General features: G+C 42.9%; 1 protein-coding gene across 29 annotated transcripts in view; it reads right to left on the bottom strand.

Moving 5' to 3' along the window:
• Nucleotides 1-1877: 1877 nt before the first annotated feature.
• The window catches only part of DMD (dystrophin), a 1272535-nt gene continuing 1259176 nt past the window's right edge, over nucleotides 1878-15236 (bottom strand). For 22 of the 29 annotated variants that reach the window (XM_065049958.1, XM_065049956.1, XM_065049952.1 and 19 more), the window contains one exon: nucleotides 1878-4349. In XM_065049958.1, the coding sequence (XP_064906030.1) occupies nucleotides 4252-4349 (98 nt within the window). In that variant the 3' untranslated portion in view covers nucleotides 1878-4251. Of the gene's footprint in view, nucleotides 4350-10240; nucleotides 10273-15236 lie in introns of all 29 variants that reach the window. The other 7 variants (XM_065049951.1, XM_065049974.1, XM_065049977.1 and 4 more) reach the window with 3 other exon arrangements.

The following is a 15236-nucleotide window of genomic DNA, read 5'->3' as shown; positions in this document are numbered from 1 at the left end:
ACCATCGGTGCAGAATAGCAAGTGTCCCTGCCCGCACATGGGGCAGGTGGGCAGGTGTTGGGCTCCTAAATCACACTGTTGAGCCCCAGACAGGGCTGGATGGCACTTGCTGGCCTGAGAGGTGGCAGGCCGGGGATGTGCACAGGAGACCGGCCCATGCCACCCTCGGCAACGGAGGTTTGTCACTGCAATGGGCAGTGGGGAGCCTGGGGACACGTGGCCTTGGCGGGGAAGTTTGAGGGACCCTCCCACCCCCTGGTACTGCTGAACTGGCTAGTAGGGCTGCAGTTTTCCCATCTGTCTATCATCTATCTATCTATCTATCTTATCTATCTATCTATCTATCTATCATCTATCTCTATCGGGTAGAGAAAACACTGTGAAGTCTATGGGTAAATGGCAGCATGTCAACCAGAGCAACCAAAACGAAAGACTAGTCTCTGCCCAGAGAACAAGGGAAATACACTGAACGGTCAACTGCCTTGTCCTTAAAATAAAGAGGATATTTAACGTGAAGATACATAAGGAAAACCTTCTTACGAGCCAGTCAGAAATCTCAGACATAATTGCTGGGACGTTAGGAGTTGTACATGGGGTTGTGGGAGTGGGGCAGTCAGGGAAGCTGGCCAGCAGGCTGCGTACGTGGCCTTCAGGAGGAGCAGTACTCATGGCAGCAGCTGTTCACGTAGATTGTACCAATCCATTAGCCTTGAGCTATGTGAAGCCTGTGAGAGGCAGCCCACAGAGAGTGCCCCACAGGACCAGGGTTTGGATTTGCCTGTCACAGCCCTATCTTCGTGGAGGGGAGTTCGGGGCACGCGTATGCGGGTTTGCTTTTGTTGGTCCTTCCAGCGCATGGAAGTGATGAGGTGGCATGCAGCTGCTCCTCTGCCTCACCCACGTGCCCTTTTGTGACATTCCAGTTCATTTAGGTGTTCAGTAAGACCATCCTTCTGGCTCACAGCCAGGCTTAAAACCCAAGTCAGTCTCTTCATGTGCAACCAACTCTAGCGTTAGAGACAGCGAGAAAGCCATCCTCCCTCTTACTTAATTGAATTAAGTAGGAGTCGTCTTGTCACTGGTGGCTGCTGTGCTTCGTGGATCGTGCAGACTTTGAGGAGGTTTCCATACAGTGAGGCACACACTGATTCACCTGTGTAGGAGTGACTTCAGAGTAACTCAGATCTGGGAGAGGAGATGTGGGATGCACATATATTTCCTCAAGTGAATGAAATGAAGAAATTCGTACGTCCTCCCTCACTGTATTATCAAAATCACAGACAAAAATACACTGGTTTTGCCTTTTTTATTTTACTATTTTTCATTCTGTTATTTATCCCACTGAAAGGCAGCTCGAAGACAGCATTGTGACACAACCGAGTGGAGTCTGGGTGCCATAACCTACGCATGTTTCTCAGATATGAGACAGGACGTGTGTGATCAGCCTCTCTGATGCAAACAGATGCTTCTCAAAGCCGCAGAGATGGGTTTGATATAATAGAATTACACCTGGTGGTAAGAAGACCACCAAGTGCTGGATTTATCAGTGAAGATTAGTCTGACCTGAGGCTCCCTTCTGCAACAAGGCAGAACATGTGGGACTGGCAGTCTCCAAACAGGGGAGCATAACAATGGGGGGTTCACAGCCTACATGGGGAAGAAAAACCCAAAGCAGAGAGAGATGCTTTTCCTCTTCCAGCCAAATCCCGAGTGCTGTTTCTGGCACCCTGCCTGGCACCGCGGTGGCCAAGGCACTGAGACATCGCCGTGAAGGGGGTTTGGCGGCAATAGGGGGTGCTGGGGATGCGGCTACGGCAAAGGTTGCCGGGGAGGAGATGTGCTGGGTGACTGCTGAACCTCAGTGAAAATACCGCACCTTTTATAACATAATTGCGTGCTTTATTGATATACACAGTAAAGCAGTATATAATACAATAGTAAGGCATATATTTGGTGAAATTTGATATGTTGTGAAAAATGCAGTAAAACAGAAGTTTATAAAAATAATTAGTAAATGTTACAGTGTCGGTGTTAAAACACAATATATTATGATATCCAAGTAATAAACCAGTACTGAGTAACAATGAAATAACATGCCATATGGTATTTATGTATTCAATTACACTGATAATGTTTTACAGTTTAATATTTTGTCATTATAAGGACTATGAAATAATTCCCAAATTATGCTTAAAAAAGCAGCGATAAAGCTTTCAACTTTTTAAATATTTTTGACAGACTCACTCCAAAACTAAGAACTAGAAAGTAAAACAAACAAAACAAAACCCTGATGAAAACAACCGTGCAACCCATTTTCCTCCTTTTATAATTTTCTGAAGAGAAGGTTTAACTTATGAGGGCAAAAAAAGAAGAAACCCAACTCTTTCTCAGATCTCAATAGAAACCTTCTGATAAAAAATATGATGAGAAATACTGAGGGTTCCTATTATAATAAAGTGTTAAAAAAAGCTCCTTATTAGGAAAGCAGAGGTTTGGAGGGATTGTACTTATTCTTTGTGAATGATTATCATTGTTGGTATTATTTAAACGATGAGACCTGGTCACACAATGGACACGTGGTGATGATGTAACATTATCTGTACGTAATTGTTAGGAACACCACAAAACCAAAGTGAGGTAGAAATAGCATGACTAGCTATGTTCAATGTTAACTAGGATTCAAAATAAAATCTTTCCCAAGTTTAATTACACTTCATACAAGAAGAGGTAACAGATTTTTTACTCTTGCAATATAAAGTCAGATGGTGTGTTTCTACATATCCTAAGGTAAAATTAAAAGCTGGTTAAGAAAATGAAGTGGTAAAGCTTTTGCTGACAGCACCTCATACCCAAACCCACCTCTCACGAGCTGCAGTCAAGCTGGCTAATCTGCTTCACTATCAGTTCCTCTCTTTCTCATGTTATTGTTAATTCTGTGGGATTACTTTAGAGAGAAACGGGGAAGGAGAAAAGACCAGGGCCTTTGTTTAGGTGATCCATGTCTCATGGAGCAGTGTGGCTACCTTCACCTGATTGCCATGCGCGCGCAAGAACAGCAGTACATCTTCCACAGCCTTTCCCAAAGGTTGATCGCAGTGTCGCAGCCCCTTGGGACCGGCTGCTGAGACACCCATCGTGGAAAGCTCTGGTTGCATCTTCCAGAGGATCAAGGAGCTTCACGCTCATCAACAGCACCGGGAGCTGGACAAGCGAAGACGCTCTGTGAGTGACCTACTTGTGCTTTGGGTCAGAAGCTCATCCCGCAGCGGGTCAGGAGGGAACTTCTCCCGTTCTTCTCAGCTCCTCTGCAGCAGAGGTGACACGAGCCGTGATACCCGACCCTGCTGAAGCCCTGGCTGATGCCTGTGGCCAGCGGGGTACCGGGCACTCAAGTCCTAAGGTTTAATCCTGTAAGGCAATTTCTGTGACCCTTTACTAAAAGCATTCAGGAATCTAGTCAGCAGAGGAAATGCTGGCACGTAGGATGGTCATTAAATTCTTTCTTTTCCTTCTTTTTTTCTGGGGTTTTTATTTTTATTTTTTTTCCCATTAATTTTTTTGCAGGCTCTGTCATGTAATGTGCTCTTTCATTTAATTATTGCAAAGTAGCTGTGTGATTTATGTAATTCTTAATTTTATTGGAACGAGGTGAAATAACTCCCTTTGTTGGAAGTTCGAGGACATTTTTTTTTTCCTAAGCCAGCCCTAGAGTCAGACAAAACCAATGAGAAATAGAAGTTGGCTGTTTTGGTGTCGCTGCAGGAAACACCTTTCTTCTTTTTGATAGGTAAGGAAAAGAACACAGAACATGAATCTCTGATGCAGTTACAGAGCTGAAATGGTACTAAACAAATGCACTGCCTCAGTATTTTTTTTTTTTTAAGGGGGTTTCTATAAACAATTATTTTTATAAAGCACACTTTAGTTTACAATCTTTCATTATAACTGTTATAAATTTTTTTAAACAACCCAAAATGCGTTCCATATAAAGAAATGGCAAGTTATTTAGCTATCAAGATTTTACATGTAGTTTTCTTATAATTTTTGTACAATTGCATAGACGTGTAAAACCTGCCATTGTTAACAAAACAGTAACAGACTTAGGAAACTACTGAAATCTACAGTATAGTACCACTACCCTTCACAAAAATATAGATTTGTTTTCTTGTAAACTCTTACAGTCTAATCCTCTTTGTAGTATGAATATTATAAAAACCATGCGGGACGCCTGAAGTTGTAAAACACATCTTGCTATTCTAACACCTTGTCGTCGGTCATGACTGTCACTAAGGTTTCCATCGCTCTTCCCAAGTCATCCGCCATGTGGAAAAGGCTCCCTACATTGTGGCCTGAAAAGGAAAGTCGGAGAAGAGGAAATTAAATGAAGAAGACACGGCAGCAGGTTGGTGGAAACATTTTACAGATAAGGCCGAGCGCAGATCCATCACGCTCAGTACTCTTTTCTGAAAGTCTGCTGGATGAGTCCGGTATGTCATCGTCAGCAAAAGTTGCCACTTTAGCAGAACATTTATCAGCAATACTGGCTTGAATGGCTGCGGTAAACTCTGTCGACAATAAGCCAGCACGTTTGTGTTCCAAGCCCTCCCCACCCCCCGTAGCGATGAAGCTTCATCATTACTAATGTTCACCAAAAGCAACAATTAAATCCATTGACATCACAGAAAAGCTTCCGACTGGTGCTGCAAGTGTTTGACCATTCAATGTTCTATCAAGGAGAAAAACAGAAACAAACAGATCAGCAGTAATTAACTAAATCATTAAACCCAAGAGGTCCCAGCAGGATACCTGCACGGATTACTAAAATGACGGCCAAACTAAATGGCTGCAGTTTATTCAGTCATTTTAAAAATATCCTTTGCTTTTCAGACAGCAGTCCAGGAGAAACACAGATGCCAAAGTTCTTGAGTAACTATTATATAGTGGTTCATTTGTGCATTTCTCCTCACCCATAGCCATTGTGAAGTCCTAAGATGGTATAACCACAACATATGGTCCACCTACAAGCAAGTGACAAATGCAGAGAACAATTCTGGAGATTAAACCTATAACTTTGTCTCACACTCATTTTAACACCACTGCAAATGGAAAGGTAGCAACACTGATCAGCAGTAAGAATTGGCTTCAGTACAATTAGAGACTAAAGAAACTTGAAGGCAGGGAGAATAAACTGCCAGAAAGTTGCTGTATTAGGCACTTGGCACACCCTGCCTGGTCTCCAGCTGCTTTTGAGAAGAGTTCGGGTCTCCTGGAAGTCCTGTGTCATATGTGGAGTCCTCTACAACTATCTCAAATATCCTCTGGCATCTCAAACAACAGAGACATCATGCTTTAAACAAGTGAATTCCATCTGGAGTCTCCCTCCTGAAAAAAAACACAACTGAAGAGGGAATATGACAGATATCCAGGCACCCTACAGGATGAGCATCCCAACCAAGGGCTGAGTGTTCAGGATTTCTCACAAGGACAAGAAGGAACAAGCAGACGGAAGGTCTTAAAATAAGCAGAAGGAAATTATACTCCACACAGTGCCTAATTGTATTACTGAACTCATCACCACAGGCTGATGTTGAGGCCAAACACATAAATGAGTTTAAAAAGGAGTTAGAAAATAATCACTGAAGAAAGATTTATTTAGATGCAAAGAAGTGCATGTGACCTCCAACTCAAGAAGTCCCCAGGCTGCAGAGTGCCAGCATCACTCAATAAAACTTTCTGTTGCTCTGGCCTGAGGGGTTTGATTTACTCCCTGAGAGTACTTGTGATAGAGTGATGTTAGTTAATATTCATCAGCATTTACGGAATGGAAAAAAATTACCTGAGAAATATCCAGAGAAGTTTGTTTCTTCTGGAGAACTATTACTCCCTTTTACATTCAAATACTATTTTTTTTTAATTTTTTAAATGTAGCACTCATTACACAAAACTATGCTGTATCTAAATGATAACTACTCAACAAGCTGCCTGTTCAATAGTGAGTTGTGTTGTGCATGGCACAGTTTGCCAGATAAAGTCTTGGTTCTAATCTGGTGACATTTCACTAATTGCACTAACGCACAGAGAAACAGATGCCTCAAACAGCAATTTCATCCATAAATCATTAATGTATAGCCATCCTATTCATCCTAAGCAAAAACTTGTAATTTGCTCATCAGCACATCCAGTAACAGCGTATGAAAAATTCCTGTCAAGCTTTGGCCAAAATATAGTTTACTTTAAAGTAAATGTATGCTACCACATTTATTTTAGATGTAAGGGATAATGTCTCTTGCCGGCACCATGCAGGCTGAGATCAGTCCAGCAAATTTCATCATGGAAAGTGAAAATTTGACGAAGTCATATGAAGGCAAGAACATATTTTAGATGGGAGGTGCTTATGTAAACAGAAAGGTAACTGACACTGTTTTGCTGTACTCACCTGAAACTCTGAGCCAGCTGAGGTACTTTTGCAGCACGTGCTATCAAAGCTTTATCAGAATAACCCTGGTATAACAAGAGTGACCTGCAGCATCCCCACAAACATCCTGACCCTGCAAACTACTCTCACGAAATCTCTAGGCTTTAAATACTCTTCTTCACCTGCAGCAACCTACAGACACCAGACAGGGTGGTGGTGGGAGTTGGAAATGGGTGGCCAGCCCCGAGAGGAACTTCTGCCTGCAGGATCACCGGTGTCTCCTTCAGATTTGTTGCCATCTGTTGTTTCAACAGATGTTTCAAGGGCTCTTCAAGGACTCCACCATCACTCGTTCCCAGCTCGGGAAGAGTGATCACCCTTCCGTGGAAAAAGAGCAACACAAACTGCTAAACCACATCTTCAGGAAAAAAATCAGTATTTGTTGATAACGTTTTATTCCGTCAGATGCAGAGTTGTAAAGCTGACAAAGCTAAGCTGGTTTTATAGAAAGGGGCTGGGCCTAGAAAGAATGACTCCAACCAAAACAATAGAAAAAAGATCTTTCAGAAGTGTGCCACAGTAGGTACGAACTGCTAAATTGTTCAGGCAACTAAAACACAGGCCAAGAAGACCTTATGCATCCAGGGATCCCTAGGTATTCTTTTAATGCATACAAATTGCAGGAATGTCTGCTAGTCTTTTTTTTTTTTCTTTTCTCTGTTAATTGCTGCCATATTTTTGAAATAACCATGCTTCAAAGCCGATCTCCCTCCACAAAAGCCGCACAGAGACACGCTGGGGTGATTAAGCAGATACGACTCCGTCTCCCCCACACCATCCATGCCACCTTCTCCAGCACAGCTCTTAATTTCCTATGCAGAAAAACTGAGACATCATGTGTCCCCTCCTGAGTCATCTGAGCTTACAGCTCCGAGCACGACCGTAAACCACTGCAGATTGTTAATAGCTGGACTGTAAAATGCGACAGCTTGGAGACGGCCATCTCCGGGACAGCCAGGGGACGGGAGGACGGGCCAGAAGAGCGGCGGCACTGCTGGGCTCCAGCCGCTCCACAGGAGAACCCTCGGCTGGGCACCACTGCCCACATGGGTTTTTTGAACTGCCAGCTATTTTTTTGCCTCTCTTGCAGCTGGGAGTAACAGCCAGGTCAATCACAACTCCAACTAGTTGAGAATGACATATGCAGTAATTCCCTGGTACTGTTTGTGCAACGAATGCACCCGCTTTGATTATGTCTGTTACCTAAATAAGAGCTCTAATTCACTATTTCTATAGAACTGTGCTTCTTGTACTGAATACTTGCTTACTTGCCCTCTCCAAGACCGAAACGTAGGACACTGACATTTTTAATTAAGAAGCAAGTGAGAAAAATAATTATACTCCACTTATAAAAATATTAATCATAGCTTTCCACTCATTATTATTCATATTTTTCAAAGGAATGCCACCAACGAAGGCATTCATTCCATTCCATTATTTTTTTTTTAAACATTAAAGCTGAAAAAGTTTTCTGCATGCTTGAGGCACTGAAAGGTTGAACTCTGCTACTGTTAAAGAAAAAAACTAGCACACACTTTGAAATGCAGCAGTAAAAGCTCAAAAAGGACATGGCCAGTATTAACTCAAACTTACAAAATACAGGGGATATTAGTACAGGTACATTTGCTTTGAAAGCAGGAGACACCTCGTTCTGCAGACACTAATTGCATCACCTCTAGTCACATACAGAATGATGTGGTTTGTATGTGCTGAATTTGTTTTAGAGGCTCTACTGGAATTAAGGCCCTTGGGTGAGGGCACAGTAACTGAAGATCAATCTTACACTATCACTTGTCAGAGAAATAAATGTGAAGCATTCAGACTCAAAAGAGTGGATAGAAAGTAAATTAAGAAATCCCAACACAATGCAGTGTTTTTTTCAGCAGCTCAGATTTCTAACCCTTTCCTGACAAAAGAAAAATCCTTCCTGTTGGTGGCTTGAATTTTGATTCCCTTATTCATATTGAGTAATGCCACAAAATTCATGGGATTACCCACAGAGCCAATACCTAATGTGAGTAATGGGATGAAAACCTGGCCGTGTGGGTTTAAAACCACATGATCTGCCTTTGCCCAAATGGATTCAACATAAAGGAAAAGCTATTCTGTACCTTAGCTCATACACTTCATAAGCAGACAAAGAATTGCGTTACAAAGACCCTCCACCTCTAGAATCATCATTGAACACAAATATATCTGTAGAGCGGTGAGCAGTTCACTGAAGAAGTCAACTTTGCTAGCGTTAAGCTGCTGGAATCTGATCAGGTAGGACATGACCATTTCTCTCAATTTTATTTTTATTAATTGTATCAAATATGCCCTCAGCAGCAGAAGCTTTTTCTGAATAATATGCATAAATACGAATGAGGATAGTGGACATCAACAACCTTTTTGCTGAACTGGAAAACAATTAGACTGTATGAGCCGAGAACACGCAGAGCTGAATATGAAATAATTTCCATAACATTTCTGGGCTGGTGAGTCTGTTGGTGACACCACAAGCACCTGATTTGATCCCCGTGTGAGGGGCTGCCATTTGAGGACAGACTTAACCTGCACTGAGGATCTTACTCCTTAAAATAGCTGGACCTGTGCCAGCTCCTACAGCCAACGCAGAGAACCGCTGTATTACAAGGCACCACGTGAGAACAAATCCTGAACTTCCCCAGGATAGCCTGTCAGTGACTGGGGGTTCACAACAGCTCTGCTAAAAACCCCAGCGCTGCCTTTTTCCATCACCCCCCCTCTCCACACCAGCAGAAGTTTGCAAACTGGGTTATCCTTCCATTTCTGCCTCACACAAAAAGAACATCTTCTGTGCGGGAAAGGTCATTTCACAGCTACTTGCAACTTCACTCAGGCAGCCTCTGAATATTTTATCTTTAATAATAATTTTCACTAGGAATTCATCTTTCAAACGTTGTATCTGGTTGGCAAGTGAAGAGAAGCTTCACAGAAGAAAAATCAAGGCTCTCTGGAAATACTTTCAAAGGTGCTATGACAACACAGTGCAAAACGTTTTCCGCCATTAACAAGCAGCCACGTACAAACTTGAAAATCTATTTTGCATCAAACCAACCACATCTGAAGTGCACAGTGAAAACCATCGCCCAGTTGAATTGCTGAATACAACACTGCGGAGCTGGTGAATGTTAGTAGCTTTCTTCATTCCGCAATAGTATATCAGGAAATGAAAACACCTGAATCTCTTATACCTCTCAACTCTCACTGTTCTAAAGAAAAACATCTATTTAATAACTGGAGATGATGGTTGGTATATTGGCACATACATGTAAATAAAACCGTGAGGCTGTAAGCAGAACAGCGAGAGACATGGGTCTCCCTGTTGTGCTTACATACAAGAGCAACAGAACGTAAATCATTGACTGCAGCATATCGGCCAACTACATTTGTCATACAGTGGCTTAATTTCATCGTATTCTATTCTACGTTTGTCATACAGTGGCTTAATTTCATCGTATTCTATTCTCCTCCCCATTCCTGAATTTCCAGCCTTTGGGAGGATGTAAGAAAAGGCAGATCCCTGAGCTGATGTTGTCTCCACTGAAAGTTGAGAGGTACAGCTACTGTTAGAGCACACACGGGAAATGCACTCAGCCAAACAAAACCCAAAGCATAGTAAAAACAACCCCCCAGCCCTTCACCAAACCCAAGCAAACCCGTGGTGCCATCACACGCATGCTGGGCATGGAAAGCAAGCTGTGACACACAGAAGCCATGGCAGTGAGCCTGCATCTCACTAACCTCTCTCACTGGCTTTCCAGGGGCATTTCTTCCTTTAGGAACAGAGAGAGGAAGTGGAAGAAATATCAGAAAAGAAAGGGATAAAACCACACATGAATACATGTTTTATACTGTAAGAGACACTTCAATTGCCATTTGGGAATATAATATAACCGCATTTCTTCTTTAAACAAAGACTGAAAGTGCACTGAAATCCACTGATGATTCTCAGCCGATTTGTTCAAGAACAGTTCTGCAATCTGCAGCTTGGTTTTAACCTAGCAAACACACTCGAGAAAACTACTAAAACCCTCTCAGTTGAAGATAAAGAAAGCAGAGAAAATATGAATTCATTTTTGACCATCCAAATTTCCTCAGTTTGAGTTTTACTGATCAGTATCAATGGTAAAATCACGTTTCCCCAATGTCAAATTAATTCATCCAGACACTTTACATTTTATTATGGCCTATATACATATATGCAGGTATACATTCATCTATATATATATACACATATGTGTACACACACACACACTATATTTTACACCTAGGGCTGTACACTGGAATATAACTTGCTCGCACTCAAGATAAATATATTCAGAAAGATGTTTCCAACAAGCTGATCTGCAAGCATGCTGAAACTGAGGGGGCAGAAGGAGAAAGGGAGAAAAAAAAGATCAAGTAAAAGGGGAAAACAGACAAAGCGTCTCATCACTTTCAAGTTGTGCTGCCAAAACAGAGGAGTCATTAATGGGTTTAGCTGAAAAGATGTTCCTGACAAGCCTTCATGGAAGCCACACTTTGATCATACTGATTCTTCTCAAACACTTATCATAGCATATTTGTTTTTAAAAGAAGAAAGCCAAGTGTCAATCAACAGCAGAAACACCCCCCAGCCCTGCTTCCCATCCCACAGCCAGTGACAAGAGGATGCTTGCTGCCTCCAGAAGCAGCGTCCTGCTGTGCCTGCTCCAGCACTGGCACCGCCAGACCTGCAGTCGTGGGCGAGAAAGTCCCTGCGGTACATGATGTTCAAGAAAGAGGATGATCTTTGCCCCAGGGCTGTTGTAAATGATGCAATTGTGAACATCTGTGCTGGTTTGACTGAAAATGGGTTAATTTTCGTCATGCAGTTAGAAACCTTTCTTTTCCATAGCTAGCACGCTCTTTATTTGAACTTAGTTTGACAACAAGAGATAACAGCCCAGCACAGAGTTAATGTTTTTAATTGCTCTGGTAGAGCCAAGGACATTCTGAGGCATTGAGGAAGGGGGGCATGGATGGGGCAGAACTTGACTGACATCCAGACTGATCAATAAGAGTATTCCATCCCATTGGCGTCATGCTTCAGATTTAAGAAAAGTTGGGACCTTCCGGGTTGCTCTCTCTCTGGCTCTTTTCAGGCCTTCCCATTCTTGCTTGCTCTGGGGCACAGCCAGGGGAGTTTCAGTTGGGACGTTTAGTTCAGCCCTTTGCCATTTTACAGAGGCCTCTGGGCCTTTCTGCCTTTTTCCTCTCTTTTCTCCCTCTGGGATTGGCTGTGGGACCAGGCGCTGTTTTCCTGGGACTGGCTGATCAGTGTGTTCTGTGAGGAATTGCCTTGAGTATCTTTTATTTCTATTTTACATATAGATATTTACTAGTCATGTATTAGTATTTCGTTGTTTTATTAGACTGTGTTTATCTCAATCCAAGTTTCTCCTTTCCCTTTTGATTCTCTCCCCTGTTGGGGGCGGGGGTGGGAGAGGGTGAGCAAGCAGCTATCCTGGTCATACTTCTAGCTCAGGTTCAACCACGACAACATCGCATGGGACAATGAGGAGAGGGACAGATATATATGGGAGAACACAATGGTCAGCGTCGCAGCAACCTAATTGCTGTTCAGTTTTTCAAAGTATGGCAGCCTGCAGGAGAAGGGCAGGAAGACAAAAAGGAGCTCTGTGGGTATTTCACAAGGAGCAGAACAACGGTCAGCAACAGAGCAAAGCTGAGCAGAGGTGGTAACAGAGAGGAGGGGCGGGCATGAGGGGTGAAGGGTGTCCCTGAGCACCCCGGGTCGGAGCCACCGCTCAGCGCCACGCTCCGGGCAACAGCAACGGCCAGGGCAGCCTCGGAAAGGCCTGGACAGCACAGGTCATGATTTCCTGGACACAGGACATTTTGTTCCCTTCCTTCCCCTCTCCTTCTCCTTCTCCTACTAGAAATGATAACAATAGGTTTGAAGTCATGCTCTGTATGTGGATTTTTATTTTGCTCCTAAGGGGAGTCTGGACTCAGGTTATGTCTCTGCTGCACAAGCTGGTGGTGCACAGAGGTACCTGAGCGAGCTTGATGGCCAGCAGAGGTGTCACTTCAGTTCTAAGGACTTCACCTTGCAGGCCTGACTAACTCTCTAGGACTTACATGAGTGCCTACACACCCTGTGAGCTCCTCTGGTGCTTTCATCAGGAGCCATGAAGTCCCTAAAAAGGTGCTCCCAGGAGGGAAGATGAGAACCTCTCACCAATATAAATTGTGTAACAGAAAATCCTTGAAAATGAAGAGATAAAATCTGTTGCATACTTTGGTCTTCTGAGGAAGAGCCCCAAGGCTTAGGTGAGTAGGTGGTCTACCTAAGGCCTCCAGAAGCTGCAGCAGGGTATAGATGGGTGTGCAAGAGTCCTGGGGCATCAATGAGATCCAGCAGAAGACAGTTTAGCTTGGGTCAAGAGGAGAGAAGGAACTGCCTGCATGCACAATAATGGATCCTTTTGGAGGTCTTGAGAAATGCTTATTTGTCTGCACAAGCACCTACAATTGCAGCTAAATATCTACATAAGACAGACTGGATTCTGCTGGAAAATGAATGTATTTAAAGGCAACTGGTATAGCTCTGCACCACACCAAACATCTGGTGAGGGAAGTCTATGGTGAGTAATCAGCCCTAGAACCTGTTTAAACACACAAAAAAAGAGTAGCATTACTACAGCAACAGCTAATTTCTTTTGGAGGAAGATTAAAGAGGCTTTAATGAATTTTACTTTATTTTCTTATTTGCATAAGAACGAATGCGTATCTCTTCAGTTTTGAGGCAAGGAATATGGCTTGGCATAAATTGCAGAGGAAGATTATCTGTATTGCTGCAGTTCTGAAAATTGGTATTCTATAAGGCATCAAAATGCTGATACACAATCCATGGTTGCCTAATTATCTATTATTCCTGCCCTAGTGAAGATTTCCTGCCCTTTCCAAATAGAAAAGTATTTATTTTTCTTTTTTTTTTGGAAAGCTACATGACATTGTATCACAGGCAAAGGTACAAAGAGAGTGATCAAGTCAAACCTGAAAGCAGAAGCACTAATAAACACTTAATGCGTCTATGCAGATTCAGATCAAAGCAGAGAGCAGAAAGCACCTACTGCACGGCCCCTCTCGCTGAACTCAGCAGCAGAATGGGCTGCACAGGGGACAGATCTGGAGCTGCAAACAGCTTTTTTTTTCTTAAAAAATGTTCCTTGAAGTTTTGTTAAATTCATTAACCTATTCTCAGTTTACATCAGGCTGAGCATTATAAATCACGGAAGATCTAGCCCTCCTCATCGCTGTCCCAGCAGAATTCTGCGGGGAAGCTCAGCCACTTCTGCACCGTTGTGCCACAGGGGATGGATGAGGGATGTCGGTCATCTGGGCTCACTGACGTGGGCTGTAAGCCCACAGCACAGAGAGGGGGACACACTCCAGAAGAGGCCAGGGTAGCTCAGCTGGAAGAGCATTTCCTGAATACCCTACAGTATAGTAACTCCAGGGTACTCTTCCACTGATTCAATAAAGCCTGGAAATAGAAGTCTGAGTTGTAAGATGTTTTGCTGTCAGAAGGAAACTATACTATTTGCAGTGCTGAAAGTTGCTAGTTCCACTTAGGACATTAGTTCCTCTCATAACAGAGCCTGGCTGATGGAAGAGTGAGAGAAGAGAATGTGTCCAGTGTGTTTTCATGTGACTGAGATAAAAGGAAAACAAAACGTGTAAAAGATGGTGCTATTCTTAATGCCATTTATTTATTGCTGTGGGGTGTTGTAATTACACTGCACAAGAAAACATCTGCACTAAGCAATACTATGTTAAACAATAATGGTGAGTACTGATTCCTCTCCAAGTCAAGAGGCCATGCGATGTCATGGCCTCTTAGCTCTATTCAGACACCTTGGTCTCATTTCTCATCACTTCTTTGCTCTCACTTTCTCATTATCCACCAGCAAGGGCTCTGCATTGAAAGCCTGGAAAGCTACCTCACCAGCTTCAGTTAGCTCACGAACTTCTGCCCCTAAATTCCTCTCTGAGCTCTATTCATAGAAATCATTTGCCACAAAACCGTAACCACCAAACACAGCCCTGTCCACCATGAGATCCACCTGAAGCGGTGCAATGTGTGTCTCCTCAGTGCTGCAGGACTGATTCATTTGGCTTTGAAAATACTGGCCTGTCAATCTTACTTTCTAACCATGAACCAATTCCCTGGAGATTTAGTGGCTTGGCCACAAATACAGCGTGAAAATGTTTTTCTCTGTAGCCCATTATCAAACAGGGTCAAATAAACCACTGAGGTGGTATTTAATGGTAGATTTCCACTAAATGGCAGACCTCTGGCTTTGACATCTGTTTTGAGTTAGCATAGCAGCTGTTTGAAGCAGCTGCAGCAGTTGTGAATTTGCTGGGAGCAGCAAAGTAAAAGAAGAATGGATGGGAAACCTTGTAGATTAAAAGGAAAGAAAAAAATCCGTAAGGACAGCAATCATCAGGTATTCAGCACAATTTCCCTCTCCAGAAATGAAACAGCTTTCAGTACCACCAGTCAGCTGTGCAAGGAGTGCGGACATCCTCTGTTTCTTAAGAAATGCCAAGAACTGCCAAAAGGTTAAATTGAAAAAAACCCTATAACAGTTATTAATGTATAGGCACACAAGATATTGCATCAGAGATCTCTTTACGAAGGTCTATGTCACAATTTGTTTAAATTAAAAACGATGCCATGAAGCCT

Source organism: Columba livia, chromosome 1 (assembly GCF_036013475.1).
Source record: "Columba livia isolate bColLiv1 breed racing homer chromosome 1, bColLiv1.pat.W.v2, whole genome shotgun sequence".
In the NCBI taxonomy this organism is placed as follows: Eukaryota; Metazoa; Chordata; class Aves; order Columbiformes; family Columbidae; genus Columba; species Columba livia.
The sequence above is the reverse complement of the archived record's forward strand: the minus strand, read 5'-3'. Positions and strand labels throughout refer to the sequence as shown.